The sequence below is a fragment of the Periplaneta americana genome, chromosome 9 (genome assembly GCF_040183065.1).
Source record: "Periplaneta americana isolate PAMFEO1 chromosome 9, P.americana_PAMFEO1_priV1, whole genome shotgun sequence".
NCBI lineage: Eukaryota > Metazoa > Arthropoda > Insecta > Blattodea > Blattidae > Periplaneta > Periplaneta americana.
This window is the reverse complement of record NC_091125.1, coordinates 143,242,655-143,256,059: the sequence shown is the minus strand read 5'-3', so window position 1 is coordinate 143,256,059 and position 13,405 is coordinate 143,242,655. Positions and strand designations below refer to the sequence as shown.

The 13,405-nt window shown below is 38.6% G+C and overlaps 1 protein-coding gene across 2 annotated transcripts in view; it reads right to left on the bottom strand.

The window, feature by feature from the left end:
* Positions 1–296: 296 nt before the first annotated feature.
* Positions 297–13,405, bottom strand: part of LOC138706585 (arylsulfatase B) — a 115,087-nt gene continuing 101,978 nt past the window's right edge. Inside the window, exons 7-10 of one of the 2 annotated variants that reach the window (XM_069836076.1) lie at positions 12,990–13,147; positions 6,925–7,067; positions 3,253–3,559; positions 297–736 (exon numbers count right to left, since the gene is read on the bottom strand). In XM_069836076.1, coding sequence (XP_069692177.1) covers positions 571–736; positions 3,253–3,559; positions 6,925–7,067; positions 12,990–13,147 — 774 coding nt within the window. In that variant the 3' untranslated portion in view covers positions 297–570. The remainder of the gene's footprint in view (positions 737–3,252; positions 3,560–6,924; positions 7,068–12,989; positions 13,148–13,405) is intronic. The other variant, XM_069836077.1, reaches the window with a different exon arrangement.

Sequence of the window (13,405 nt, the reverse complement as noted above, 5' to 3'; positions counted from 1 at the left end):
GGCGAAGTGTTAAATTATGTACGTAATTCGTTGATTCATTACATTATAATAAGTGGGAACAATTTTATTCGCCTAACATACAATTAGATATAGGCCTATAATAAGGTGGTTCTAGGCTTTTGATACACTCTGTAGCATGGTATCTATAGGAGTAGGCCTAAGTCATATACTAATTGTGGTTCGTTCGTAAAATTCATCATTAAAACAAATATTATTCTAACCTAAAACTATAAGGTACATAGATTTAGGGAAATTAGAACAACAAAATAGTGTAACGTTTTCACTGCTTTACAAAATTATGCAAATATATACAAACAAATTTATTTGTCAACTTCTAAATAAAAAGTGTACAGATATTACGTAATGGAGATACTAATCATGCAGTCTATCCATCTCAGACTTCGTAAGTTCTCTGACGCCTCAATGTATAAAATTATATCACTCTCATACAAGCTCGCACATTCTGACACTGATTACGTCGGCATCCTCCATTTTGTCATGGTGCTTCTGGTTTGGGGGAATCACACTTATTAGGAACTGCATACAGACTTGTGCTCGTGGTACAAGTCTTCAGCTCACAGCGTTGCTCAAGATACTGTAATCTCCAAAATTCGTCCACGTGTGGTCCCAGAACCGGGGGTCCGCACGTGGATCCCAGGCAAGGTTGCTGGGAGGGACGGCTGTGGAATTGATCTCGCTCAGGGTCATTTCGAGATGCTGGAGTATTTCCGGGTACCTGGGGAGGAAGGGAGAGTGTCAACAATGCTATGACAACATAAAAACGAGGAAAACTGGAAACGAGAGAAAAAGAATGAGACAGAACGCAAGGAAAACGAATCAAAGAAACAAGCACAAAGGAGAATAAATTAAAAATAAAAAGGGCAGGAGAATTTTGCATCCGTAAAGAAGTCACTAAATTTACTCGTAATCTTCAGTTAGTTGATCATTCAGCAAAACATTGTTCAGCATGAGATCAGAAAAATGGGAATAAAAAGAAATATGGAAGAGATAAAAAGAAGAAGACAGAAAAAAACTAGGAGAAAAAGAATGAACGAAAGAAGGGAAAAACGACGAACGAAAAAAGGGGAGAAACGACGAACGAAAAAAGGGGAGGAACGACAAACGAAAGAAAGGGAGAAACAACGAACGAAAGAAGGGAAAAAACGACGAACAAAATAAGGGGAGACGCGACGAAAGAAAGAGGGGGAAAAACTGCAAACGAAAGAAGGGGAGAAACGACGAATAAAAGAGAGAAACGACGAACGGAAGAAGAGGAGAAGTGACGTATGAAAAAGGGGAGAAACGACGAACGAAAGAAGAGGAGAAATAACGTATGAAAAAGGAGAGAAACGACGAACGAAAGGGGGGAGAAATGACGAAAGAAAGAAGAGGAGAAGCGACGTATAAAAAGGGGAGAAACGACGAACGAAAAAGGAGAGAAACGTCGAACGAAAGGAAGAGAGAAGCGACGTATGAAAAAGGGGAGAAACGACGAACGAAAAAGAAAACGACGAATGAAAGGAGGGGAGAAATGACGTATGAAAAAGGAGAGAAACGACAACGAAAGAAGAGGAGAAACAACGAACGAAAGGAAGAAAGAAACAACGTATGAAAAAGGGGAGAAACGACGAACGATAGGAGGGGAGAAACGACGTATGAAAAAGGAGAGAAACAACGAACGAAAGGAGAGGAGAAACAACGAACGAAAGGAAGAAAGAAACAACGTATGAAAAAGGGGAGAAACGACGAACGAAAAGAGGGGAGTAACGACGTATGAAAAAGGAGAGAAACGACGAACGAAAGGAGAGGAGAAACAACGAACGAAAGGAAGAAAGAAACGACGTATGAAAAAGGGGAGAAACGACGAACGAAAGGGGAGGAGAAACAACGAACAAAAGGAGAGGAGAAACAACGAACGAAAGGAAGAAAGAAACGACGTATGAAGAAGGGGAGAAACGACGAACGAAAGGAGGGGAGAAACAACGAACGAAAGGAGGGGAGAAACAACGAACGAAAGGAGAGGAGAAACAACGAACGAAAGGAAGAAAGAAACGACGTATGAAAACGGGGAGAAACGACGAACGATAGGAGGGGAGAAACGACGTATAAAAAAGGAGAGAAACGACGTACGACAGGAAGAGAGAAACGACAAATGAAAGGAGGGGAGAAATGTTGAAGGAAAAAAAGAAAAAAGGTAAGAAAGCAGAAAACATGGATGAGAAAAGGAAGAGTGAGAAATAGAAAGAGAACGTAAGTAAACAAATACAGAAAGAAAAACAAAATAGAAAAGAAAGATGAGAGCTAGGAAGAAAGGAACAATAAGAAAATTGGTAAACAAATTAATGATGGAGTGCAGGGTGAATGAAGATAAACAAATTATAGTAGGGAAATACAGAATCCTCAGGTTGCTGATAGAGGAGACGGCCTTCAGATATGGAAGGTAGCTGCGAATATATTGAATAAGCAGTCACTGACAGCGTATAAGGCGTGGTCCTCCAGCTGGGGGTTGGGTGAAGGGCTAACAACCCATCACCGTAAAAAATAGCTTGTTAAGAAACCCCAAAATAAGCCTCGGAAAGGGATTGATTCTCTGGCACGACCACAGCAAAGGAGTCGAGGAAAAAAGACCTTTGTGGAGGCCGAGACGTAGATGGGAGGGTAATATTAAAATGGATTGGAGAGAAGTGTGATATGATGGTAGAGACTGAATTAATTTTGCTCAGAATAAGGATCGATGGCGGGCTTATGTGAGGGCGGCAATGAACCTCTGGATTCCTTAAAAGCCGTAAGTAAGTAAGTAAGTAAGGGAATTATAGAAAATAACGAAGAAAAAAGAATCGTAAAGTAAGTAAAGAAGTATTGGAAGGTAAGAAGAGGAGGAGAAAACTGAAAGGGGAAAGAAAATAACAAGATAAATTAAACAAAAGAAGAAATGGAATGGATTGGAATAAAAAAAACTAGAAGAAAACAGTGGGGACTGTAAAAAAATGAAGAAGCGAGAAAGGAGAGAGGGGGAAAATGTAAAAGGAGCAAAAGTCAAGGAAAAAGGGAGAAAATAATAAGGGAAAGACAATTGAAATTGATAATTCTCTCTTTTATAAAATTTTAAAGTGATATTCTGTAATGGCTAAATTCAGAGGTACGAGTGTTAACTAGCATTTTGTGCAAGGAAAGGAAGAATAAATACGTAAGGAGTCGTTGAAGAGAATAAATTAATGAAAGAGCAGTAATGCATCACTGAACATTACTTACACACTCGCCAAGTTGTTCTGCTCACAGGGGTCATTCCTGATGTTGAAGAGACATGGTGCTTGCAGGGGCTTGCAGTCCGACCTCGCAGTGCGCGAGTACGTGGGCACTGAAGTCACCGAATCACAGATCACCTCGGCCTGGTCCCTGAGCGCCTGGATCAGCCCTGGCGACAGGCTCTTCCCTGCTCTAGCCATGGCACGACCCGCTGGACTGGCTATCACCTTGTACAGGTCATATATGTGCGTCATCGGCTCTCCCCTTCCTGACGGGCCATACCAGCCATCCCATGAGCCACCATATGTGGTTCCTGCCATCATAACATCAATTTCACCTAATTCTGACATGTTTAACATTTTATTTTATTGTTTCAGAAATGCATTCTTCACCAAAATTTCTTCCAGATATGTTCACTGATATGGTTAGAAGAAGAAAAATAAACTCAAAACAATCTATATTAACATTTGAGGAGAAAAATTCGCTGGGGATCGAACCCGGGTCCTTGGTTCTACGTACCAAGCGCTCTGACCACTGAGCTACGCCGAATTCAATCCACAGCACCGGATCGAATCTTCCTCTGCGGAATCCCGGCTTGTCGCCTTGTCACAGGAAATCAGGAGTAGTCGGGGTCTAAAATCTTTTAAGTACACTCTACTTAGAAATGTTTTTATTGAACAGAACTAGACTGTTGCGGAAGTTTCTAAATAGTCTTAAATGACCAAGTTGCTATTTTTTTCTCCTCTCTCTTCTTCTTTTTTTTCTTTTCTTTTTTTTTATTATCTTGATATATTACTTAATCATTTGTATTTGTATACCATTTAGTAAGACTTTGCTAATCAACATTTTATGTCTTGTAACCCACATGTATTCTCCTATTAGTATATTAACTGTATAATATATCTCAAGTGAATTAATCGTCGAATTTATCTCGAGCATTTTAGGTCTTATAAACTGTGTGTTTTGTGTGTGTGTGTGTGTGTGTGTGTGTGTATTCTCCTTATGTTATGTAACTGATTTTGATTATGTGTAATTTTCTACTTTATTTTATATATTATGTAACCGATCTTGACTATTTGTAATTTTATATTATGTAACTGATCTTGGTTATTGTAATTTTCTACTATATTTTATGTAATTTCTAAGGTATTTTCTTTTGTGTTGTTTTGTAATCTAATTTTGTATTTCATGTATATTATTGAAACCTGGTTGAGTGGAAGAGAAGGCCTCATGACCTTAACTTTGCCAGGCAAAATAAACCTACTTCTACTTCTACTTTTACCAAGCGCTCTGACCACTGAGCTACGCCGAATTCAATCCACAGCACTGGATCGAATCTTCCTTCTTCAGTGTTTCCCTTTGTGGCCTGACTCCAAGTTAGGTATATATGTTGATGTATATGTCTAGTGTCAACTGCCATTATAGAGGGCGCACTCAGTTGAGTGACTTATTTGGCCGGGATTCCGCAGTTATGATGCACTGCTAGCTATGAGAATATTATGGATTTATTAATTTGTCCTACAGAATAATCTCTGTAATGTTGACAATTAATATTTAAGGAGAAAAATTCGCTCCGGTGCCGGGGATCGAACCTGGGTCCTTGGTTCAACGTACCAAGCGTTCTGACCACTGAGCTACGCCGAATTCAATCCACAGCACCGGATCAAATCTTCCTCTGCGGAATCCCGGCCAAATAAGTCACTCAACTGAGTGCGCTCCTAGTATAATGGCAGTTGACACTAGACATATACGTCAACATATATGCCTAACTTGGAGTCAGGCCACAAAGGGAAACACTGAAGGAGGAAGGTTCGATCCGGTGCTGTGGATTGAATTCGGCGTAGCTCAGTGGTCAGAGCGCTTGGTACGTAGAACCAAGGACCCGGATTCGACGTCCGGAGCCGGAGCGAATTTCTCTCCTCAAATATTAATTGTCAACATTACAGAGATTATTCTGTAGGACAAATTAATAAATCCATAACATTAAAACAATCTATCGGACCCCGGCCATTTAGTCGCTCGTAATGAGCGCACCTCTGTACTTGTGGTTGGATATTATGTCTACTGCCACACATACTGTGTCACGGTACACGAGGGTAGGCCAACAAAGGATAACACAGTAGGTAGAACTTAAAAATGAGAGGGATTCAATCTCGCATTGGAGCTTGAATCCGGTGTGGCTTAGTGAATAAAGCGCCAGCATGTAAAGCTGGAAATCCAGTTCCAGTCCCAGTGTCGGAGAGAATTTTTCTCCGTTCTACCAATTTTTCACCATATGGAAACACAGAATTACTGCACTGAAACTCCAAATGTGCTTTGGTACGTCATAGTAATGTAACAAAGCATAAGTAATCAATTTGGGTGCTATTCATAGACATTTTGCTAGCCCGTGCTACGAGCGTGTTAAACTAGCCCCGGCTATCGACTGATTACTTGTGCAGGATTCATATCATATCATATCGCTAACACTGGTTTATGAATACGAAAAACGTTAGTTCGCTGATCATCCACCGGAAGTCCGCACTAAGAATGTCTATGAATATGGCCCTTAGTGATTCAAGACAGTGCCTTGTTCCGTCGGACCCCAGCCACTTAGCGACTCGTAATGAGTGCACCTCTGTACTTGTGGTTGGATAATATGTCTACTGTCACACAGTACAAGAGGGTAGGCCAACAAAGGGGAACACAGAACTTAAACTTAAAAATGAGAGGGATTCCATCCAGCATCGGAGCTTATGGCTTAGTAGATAAAGCACAGGGATTATATCGAAGAACGGGTAGGAGGAATATGCCTTATATCGATATAGATTTTGTTGCTCTGACAGTGAAGAGTTAGAGAAAGGAAAACAATTATGGATTAAAAAATACTGAAGTATAAATATATCAATTTTTTTAAGGGAGGGGGTTCAAACCCGGTAACCCCCACTTGCATTCACCCTTGCTGTAGCCCACTCCTCATTCAGAGTGTGATACCTTGGCCTATATAGAATTGATTTAAATTCGGATCTTCAGATATAAATGCAGTATTATAGTCGCGACGCTGTTATTCCCGGCGTGACTCCTCCTCTTTGCTTACGTCTTAGGAAGTGAAGGCTCTATAAAGTCTAGGTAGGTAGTATCGTTCGCCATTTTTGTTCTTTCGTTGCCGAGCTCCCATACGAGGAATCTATTTGCCACACCATAAAACATTATCATGTCGTAGCTCCTATGATAATAAATCAAACGCACTGTAATTCAGCAAATAATTGAGCGGCAAATAACGTCTTCGTGTGCTTTCTGCGAACGCCAACGAAAGAGCCAAAATGGCGGGATATTATATTAAGTATTTACCGAGTCTTAAGAAATTAATAACGTCTTCATCAGCGAATCACAAGATGTAGCCGACCTGCAACACAATTGGCTGCCGGAAATTAGAGCGACAGGACTATAACATTTTTAGTCCAAAGTATTATACTTCTGAAATGAGATATAAATGTCTTAATTCTTTCGTATTATTGCTAACTTAAAATAAAATATGGAATTGAACATTGCAGTCGATGCATTTATGGAAGTCAATATACAGTCACCTTAATTTGTTTTCAAGGAAATATACCTAGGGCTTCGACTTTCGAGTTTATTGTAGAATATATCGATTTTCTTAGACTAAGATAGTCAAGAGGAAAGAATACTGTAGCATACCTTTAACAATTTTCCAATCTCCCAACGTCAATGCTGCATTGCCATAAATGTCATCAATGTTGTGCAATACGGAACTTCTGTTGGATGGTAAATCTTCTGACAAAGCTCTCCAAGCATTCATACCGTCTATCTGCCCCAGATATCTACAAAAACAGATATCAGACAGAACATAAGGGACCATGAAGAAGAAATGAGAAATACATGTAGGAAAACTAGGTTATAATGCCTGGAAGAAAACTACTTTTCCAGTTGAATGTGATGTCTTTGAAGCTGCTGCCAATGTTATCTGGGACATTGAAGATTCGAGTTCCCAACTGCAGATATGCATCTTTCATCCAATGTGCTTACTGTCATTTACATTTTTGCTTAACAGGTTTCTACATCAACACCCACAAACATGTTTAAATATATGAAAGGACAGCTAAAATTAATGGAATAATCATTATTTATAATCCATGTTGAATCTTTCGTACACTACTTTTAACACTTGAATATAAATAATTGATTAAATGGCGATCTTACTCGTGTTAATTGTTAAGCATACTGTGACAGCGACGTGAGATTCGAACTCACGACCAGCGTCCCGCAAGAGAGAAGATCGCGCGGAGCACTTTGTGATGGCGCGCGGCGAAGAGGGGAAAGGGCCAACGCGGCGAGAGAGTGGAGCGAGAGTGCGCGCGCATCTGGTGCTGGTAGAGAGGAGAGGGCTCTGGCTTTTTCTGGAGTGCCATCTCTAGAGACGCGTGGAACCTTCGAGGCTACGTGGCTGTGGTTATAAATTACGGACGCGAAAGAACGACAGCAGTTTCCAGTTTTCAGTTGATTAGTCAGCCAGTCAGTGAGAAAGCCAGAGCAAGCAAGCCAGTCTTGTGTACCGGAGTTCGACTCGAGTGTGCGTCCGCATCTGCGTCAGCATCCGAAGGCCTGAGTTCGAGTGCAGTGGACCGCAGTTGGAGGGACCTGAGTTCGAGTGCAGTGGACCGCAGTTGGAGGGACCTGAGTTCGAGTACAGTGAACTGTCTCTGGAGGTCTGTGGTTCGAGATACTGTGAACTCGAGTGACTGAGCTAGAAGAACTGTGAACTGAGAACTGATAGTTCTGATTTGTAAATAGTGCTTTGTAAATATTAGTTAAGATTAACAGTTCATTGTTGTTCGTACTAGTCCAAGTAAATTGTCATTGTCGTCGGTGGAGTGCTATAACGAATACTGTGTTAAGTGAAAATCCAATTGTTGACGAGAGCGTTTAAGGCGAATTGTAGAAGGGAATTATTGTTGTGGCGAATAAATTACATTGTTGTTACTAATAAAATTTACAATACTATACAAAGGAAACAAACGACAAATACACAAACTACACCAATACATAAACAAAATACATCCAAAACTCCAATAAGTTACACACTGGAACTCGAAAACAATAACTCCATAAATTTACTAGACATCACCATAACAAAAGTTGACAACAAACACGCCTTCAAAATATACAGAAAACCAACCACCACCACCACACACATACACAACACATCTAATCACCCCACACAACACAAACATGCTGCATTCAGGACAATGGTACACAGATTACTCAACATACCCATGAGCCAACAACACTACAATGAAGAAGTGAACACAATCAAATACAGAGCACAAGAAAATGGTTACAACCCAAACATAATAGACAACATCATAAGGAAGACAAAACGAAAACTCAACAAACACAAAAACACACAAAACACAACACAAACACAAGAACACAAGAAATACATCACACTAACATACGAAAACAAAAACACACACAAGATCGCATCCTCATTCAGAAAACAGAAATACAACATAGCATACAGAACAGAAAACACACTACAAAGACATCTCAACACACAAACAACACAAACAAATAAATAAATACAACCACACAGGCGTATACAAACTCATATGCAATAGTTGCGACAGTTTCTACATTGGACAGACAGGCAGATCATTCCAAACTCGATACAAAGAACACATTAAAGCAATAACCAGAGGACACAATACATCTACATATGCCGAATACATAACTACTGCTAACCACACATACAATAACATAAATACAGACATGGAAATCCTACACATACAACCCAAAAACCAAAAACTCAACACACTAGAAAAATATGAAATATACTGACATACTAAAACACACCCTAATCAAATTCTCAACACACAAATCAATTTCAGAATACACACACTATTTGACACCATATTTCAACACTTTTCAACAATCAAACACAACCACACAATAGGCAGTGAAGTTCGAGATGACGCCGAGGTCTAGTAGGCTCTGAGCATGGTGTGAAGAAGCACCGGAACAGCTGTAAGCCGCGCATGCTTACACAATTAACAAGAGTAAGATCGCCATTTAATCAATTATCATTACAGTAGCGTGCAAATTAATCCGAACACGACATATTTTTACATTTTCTGTCATTGTTGGCCTCACAGCTGCTCATACTGCTTTAATTGACATCTGTAGTACGTGTAATTCCATTGTTGAAGGTCTGTCATTATTTTTTTTATAATATGTGTCATTTTGCCTGTCGTTTTGTACTTATAAGCATTTCAGTTGTGTTGAAGACTTAATACTGCAATCCTGTGTACATTCCGTCGTCTTCACAAATGGATACAATTCCACGAAAATAGTCTAAAATTATAACATTAGCAGAGCATTCTTCTATGACACAGAGGCAAATTGCTGCAGAATGTCACATCGGTTTGGCTACTGTTAATTCGATCATAAAACGATACAGGGAGACTGGATCCATCACACCCCAGAAAAAAGGAAACTGTGGCCGGAAAAGGAAGACTTCACCTGCAGATGATCGTTTAATTGTCAGGAAAAGTAAATTAAATCCTAGACTAACTGCTGTCGACTTAACCCGCGAGTTAATGGCTACCACTGGGGCGAATATTCTCGTCACAACAGTGCGGCGTAGGCTTTTGGAAGCTGGACAAAGGGCTCGTAAGCCTATTAAGAAGCAACTGCTAACCCCTGTTATGTGCAAAAAACGCTTAATGTGGGCAAAATTACATCAACACTGGACAGTGAATGACTGGAAGAATGTACTTTTTTCCGATGAGTCTCATTTCGAGGTCCACGGCCACCATGTTTCTTACGTACGGAAAGGATCCGAAAAAGTAACAGCAGCTCATCTCCAACAAGCACCAAAATACCCCCCTAAAATAATGTTTTGGGGTTGTTTTACACATGAAGGGCCTGGAGCATTAATACCTATCAAGGGAATGATGAATTCTGACAAATATATTCACTTATTGGAAACCAGAATCGTACCCCAGCTGCAAAAATCATTTCCGGATGGCAGAGGTGTGTTCCAACAAGACCTGGCACCATGCCATACGTCTCGAAAAACTACAGAATTCTTCAACAAGAAGAATATTCAGGTACTCCCCTGGCCAGGCAACTCACCCGACATCAACCCCATTGAGAACTTGTGGTCAATTTGCAAAAGAAGAATGCAAAAAATGGATTGTTCTACAAAGGAGAAGATGATTTCTGCCCTCATTGGTGTATGGTTTTGCGATGAAGAAATGAAGAATATTTGTGGGAAATTAGTGGAATCCATGCCAAATCGTCTCAGAGCTGTTATTAGGAACAAGGGAGACCACATAGATTACTGAGGTATGTCTTAGAGCCTTTTTTTTTTATCCCGTTTGAGTGTTTTTGCATAAGTAATTACGTTGTTTGGATTAATTTGCACGCTACTGTATTTATAGTTGAGTTTCCTTCCGTATTCATTAGTATACCAATATCTAACTAGGCTCATAAACATTGTATAATTCCACTATGGGCAGCTGCAATTGGTACCATAAACATTAATTACAGCTGAACTTTCCATCGTATTTGATTTTGTACCATTATAAGTCAGGCACTTCGCGAATGTTCCTTGTTAGTACATAATTTCTTTGTGTTATAATTTTAAAATTGAATGTTGTATATTACTTATAGTTTTGTAGTGGATTTCATTATAACATACGTACTTTTCAAAATAGAGTGTAAACAGCATTATTTTCTGATGTTCCGGTATGTTATACTAAGATTTCACTGTATTAGAAACATCTGTCTTCATTGGTAATCAGCTATTTCCAAACTGATAATTTCAATGGTGTGGAAGCTGTCCACCTCGATTACATTCTTTCCACTCAAACGCACGTATTGAAATGATGTCGTCGTAATTGTTGACTTGATTTGTTTTGTCATATATCTTTGGTCGGTGGGAAAAGGCACATAAATAAAAAAAGTCGATTTTTCTGTTGTACCTAATCACATAAGTCCAATATTTTTTCTAATTTTTGAAATAATAAATTTTCTTGTATCCTAAATTGAAAAGGGTCTTTCTTTAACATACATGAATTTCATTATTATACTTATATTCAGTTAAGAGTAAATTAAAAAGAAAGTGTCTCCTGAAAAATTATTTTTTGACTTATGTGCCTTTTCTCGCTGACCAAAGATATATTTTGAAATTATTTTTTTTTTAATTTTATCAATTAAGAGGGAAGACTGGTGAAATTTTGGTCATTTTCAGCCAAAAATCACATTTTCTTCCAAAATTTCTAAATATGCCATTGATCTTGCAAAACACTTTCAGAGATTTTACTGAAAAACTGAGCAACACATTTCATTTTGAAATATGCAAATTTTTCAAAATATTTTTCTTAATAACTTAGAAAATAATTAACTCACAGAAATGAAACTTCACTGCGTCATTATCTATCATTCTGTGAAAATGTGTACAAAAAATCAAGGACATACTTTCAAAAATGTATAAAATAGAATTTTCATCCATGACCTCCCTTAATTAAAAAATAAATTATCTGTCCTAACGTGTCTTTAAGTTTGGAAGGTTCCCCTACTTCATTCACCTTATTTCATATATGTTTAATTTCACAGTTTTCATGTAATAATGTTTACATCTTTAAGGGAAGAGAATAAATAAATGGATTTACATTCTATCACTTAGAAACTCAGCTGCTCTAATAACTTTGAAATCATGAATATTTTCAACTAATCCTAAAATATGCGAATCTCGTGAAAAACAACAACTGAATAGACTACAGTGGACTATAGTGGACTTTATGTTGTCAGCAAACAGCTGGATACATTAAGAAGATTGATTGATTAAAATATGCGAATATTATATTTTCCATGTTGAACCGGTACACTACTTTTAACACTTGAATATAAATAATTGATTAAATGGCGATCTTACTCGTGTTAATTATGTAAGCATGTATGGCTTACAGCTGTTTCGGTGTTATTTGACACCATCCTCAGAGCCTACTAGATCTCGGCGCTATCTCAACTTCGCTGCCTGTTGTGTGGGTGCGTTCATGTGATAAAGTGTTGTGTCAAATAGTGTGTGTGTTCTGAAATTGATTTGTGTGTTGAGAATTTGATTAGGGTGTGTTTTAGTGTGTCTGTATATTTCATATTGTTCTAGTGTGTTGAGTTTTTGGTTTTTGGGTTGTATGTGTAGGATTTCCATGTTGTATGTGTAGGATTTCCATATGCCGAACACATAACTAATGCTAACCACACATACAATAACATAAATACAGACATGGAAATCCTACACATACAACCCAAAAACCAAAAACTCAACACACTAGAACAATATGAAATATACAGACACACTAACACACACCCTAATCAAATTCTCAACACATAGATCACTTTTCAGAACACACACACTATTTGACACAACTCTTCATCACACGAACGCACCCACACAACAGGCAGCGAAGTTGAGATTGCGCCGAGATATAGTAGGCTCTGAGGATGGTGTCAAGTAACACTGAAACAGCTGTAAGCCACACATGCTTACATAATTAACACGAGTAAGATCGCCATTTAATCAATTATTTATATTATATTCTATTTTTTGGTGCATGACTTGAAATAGTAAGTATGTACCAGTACGTCATTAAGAAGATTTTGTACAGACTGTCCAATGGTCTTGTTACAGAATTTGTAACAAAGTTCACTTAATAACAAAAAGAAAGTAGGTAATTCACATTAAGTACCCAACATCTCCGCCTGCAGCAGCATACAATGTTGGCAGCCAGTCTGTGATGTGGAAAAGTTGTGAAGATACTCTACCAGGACGCGCAAGTAGAGGGCTCCACAACAACCCAGCACCTCGGACACCACCTTCCCACAACGTGTTCTTCACCTGCAGAGAGAGTTACTTGTTTCAGAACGAATTAATATTTATAGCAATAATAATAATAATAATAATAATAATAATAATAATAATAATAATAATAATAATAATAATAATGCCGAGACGTAGATGGGAGGATAATATTAAATTTATTGTTATTAAACGCTGGTTCGAGTCCTCATGGGGGAAGAAATTTTCTCATGAAATTTCGGCCAGTGTATGGGACTGGTGCCCATCCAGCATCATGATGCACTTGGGGAGCTATGG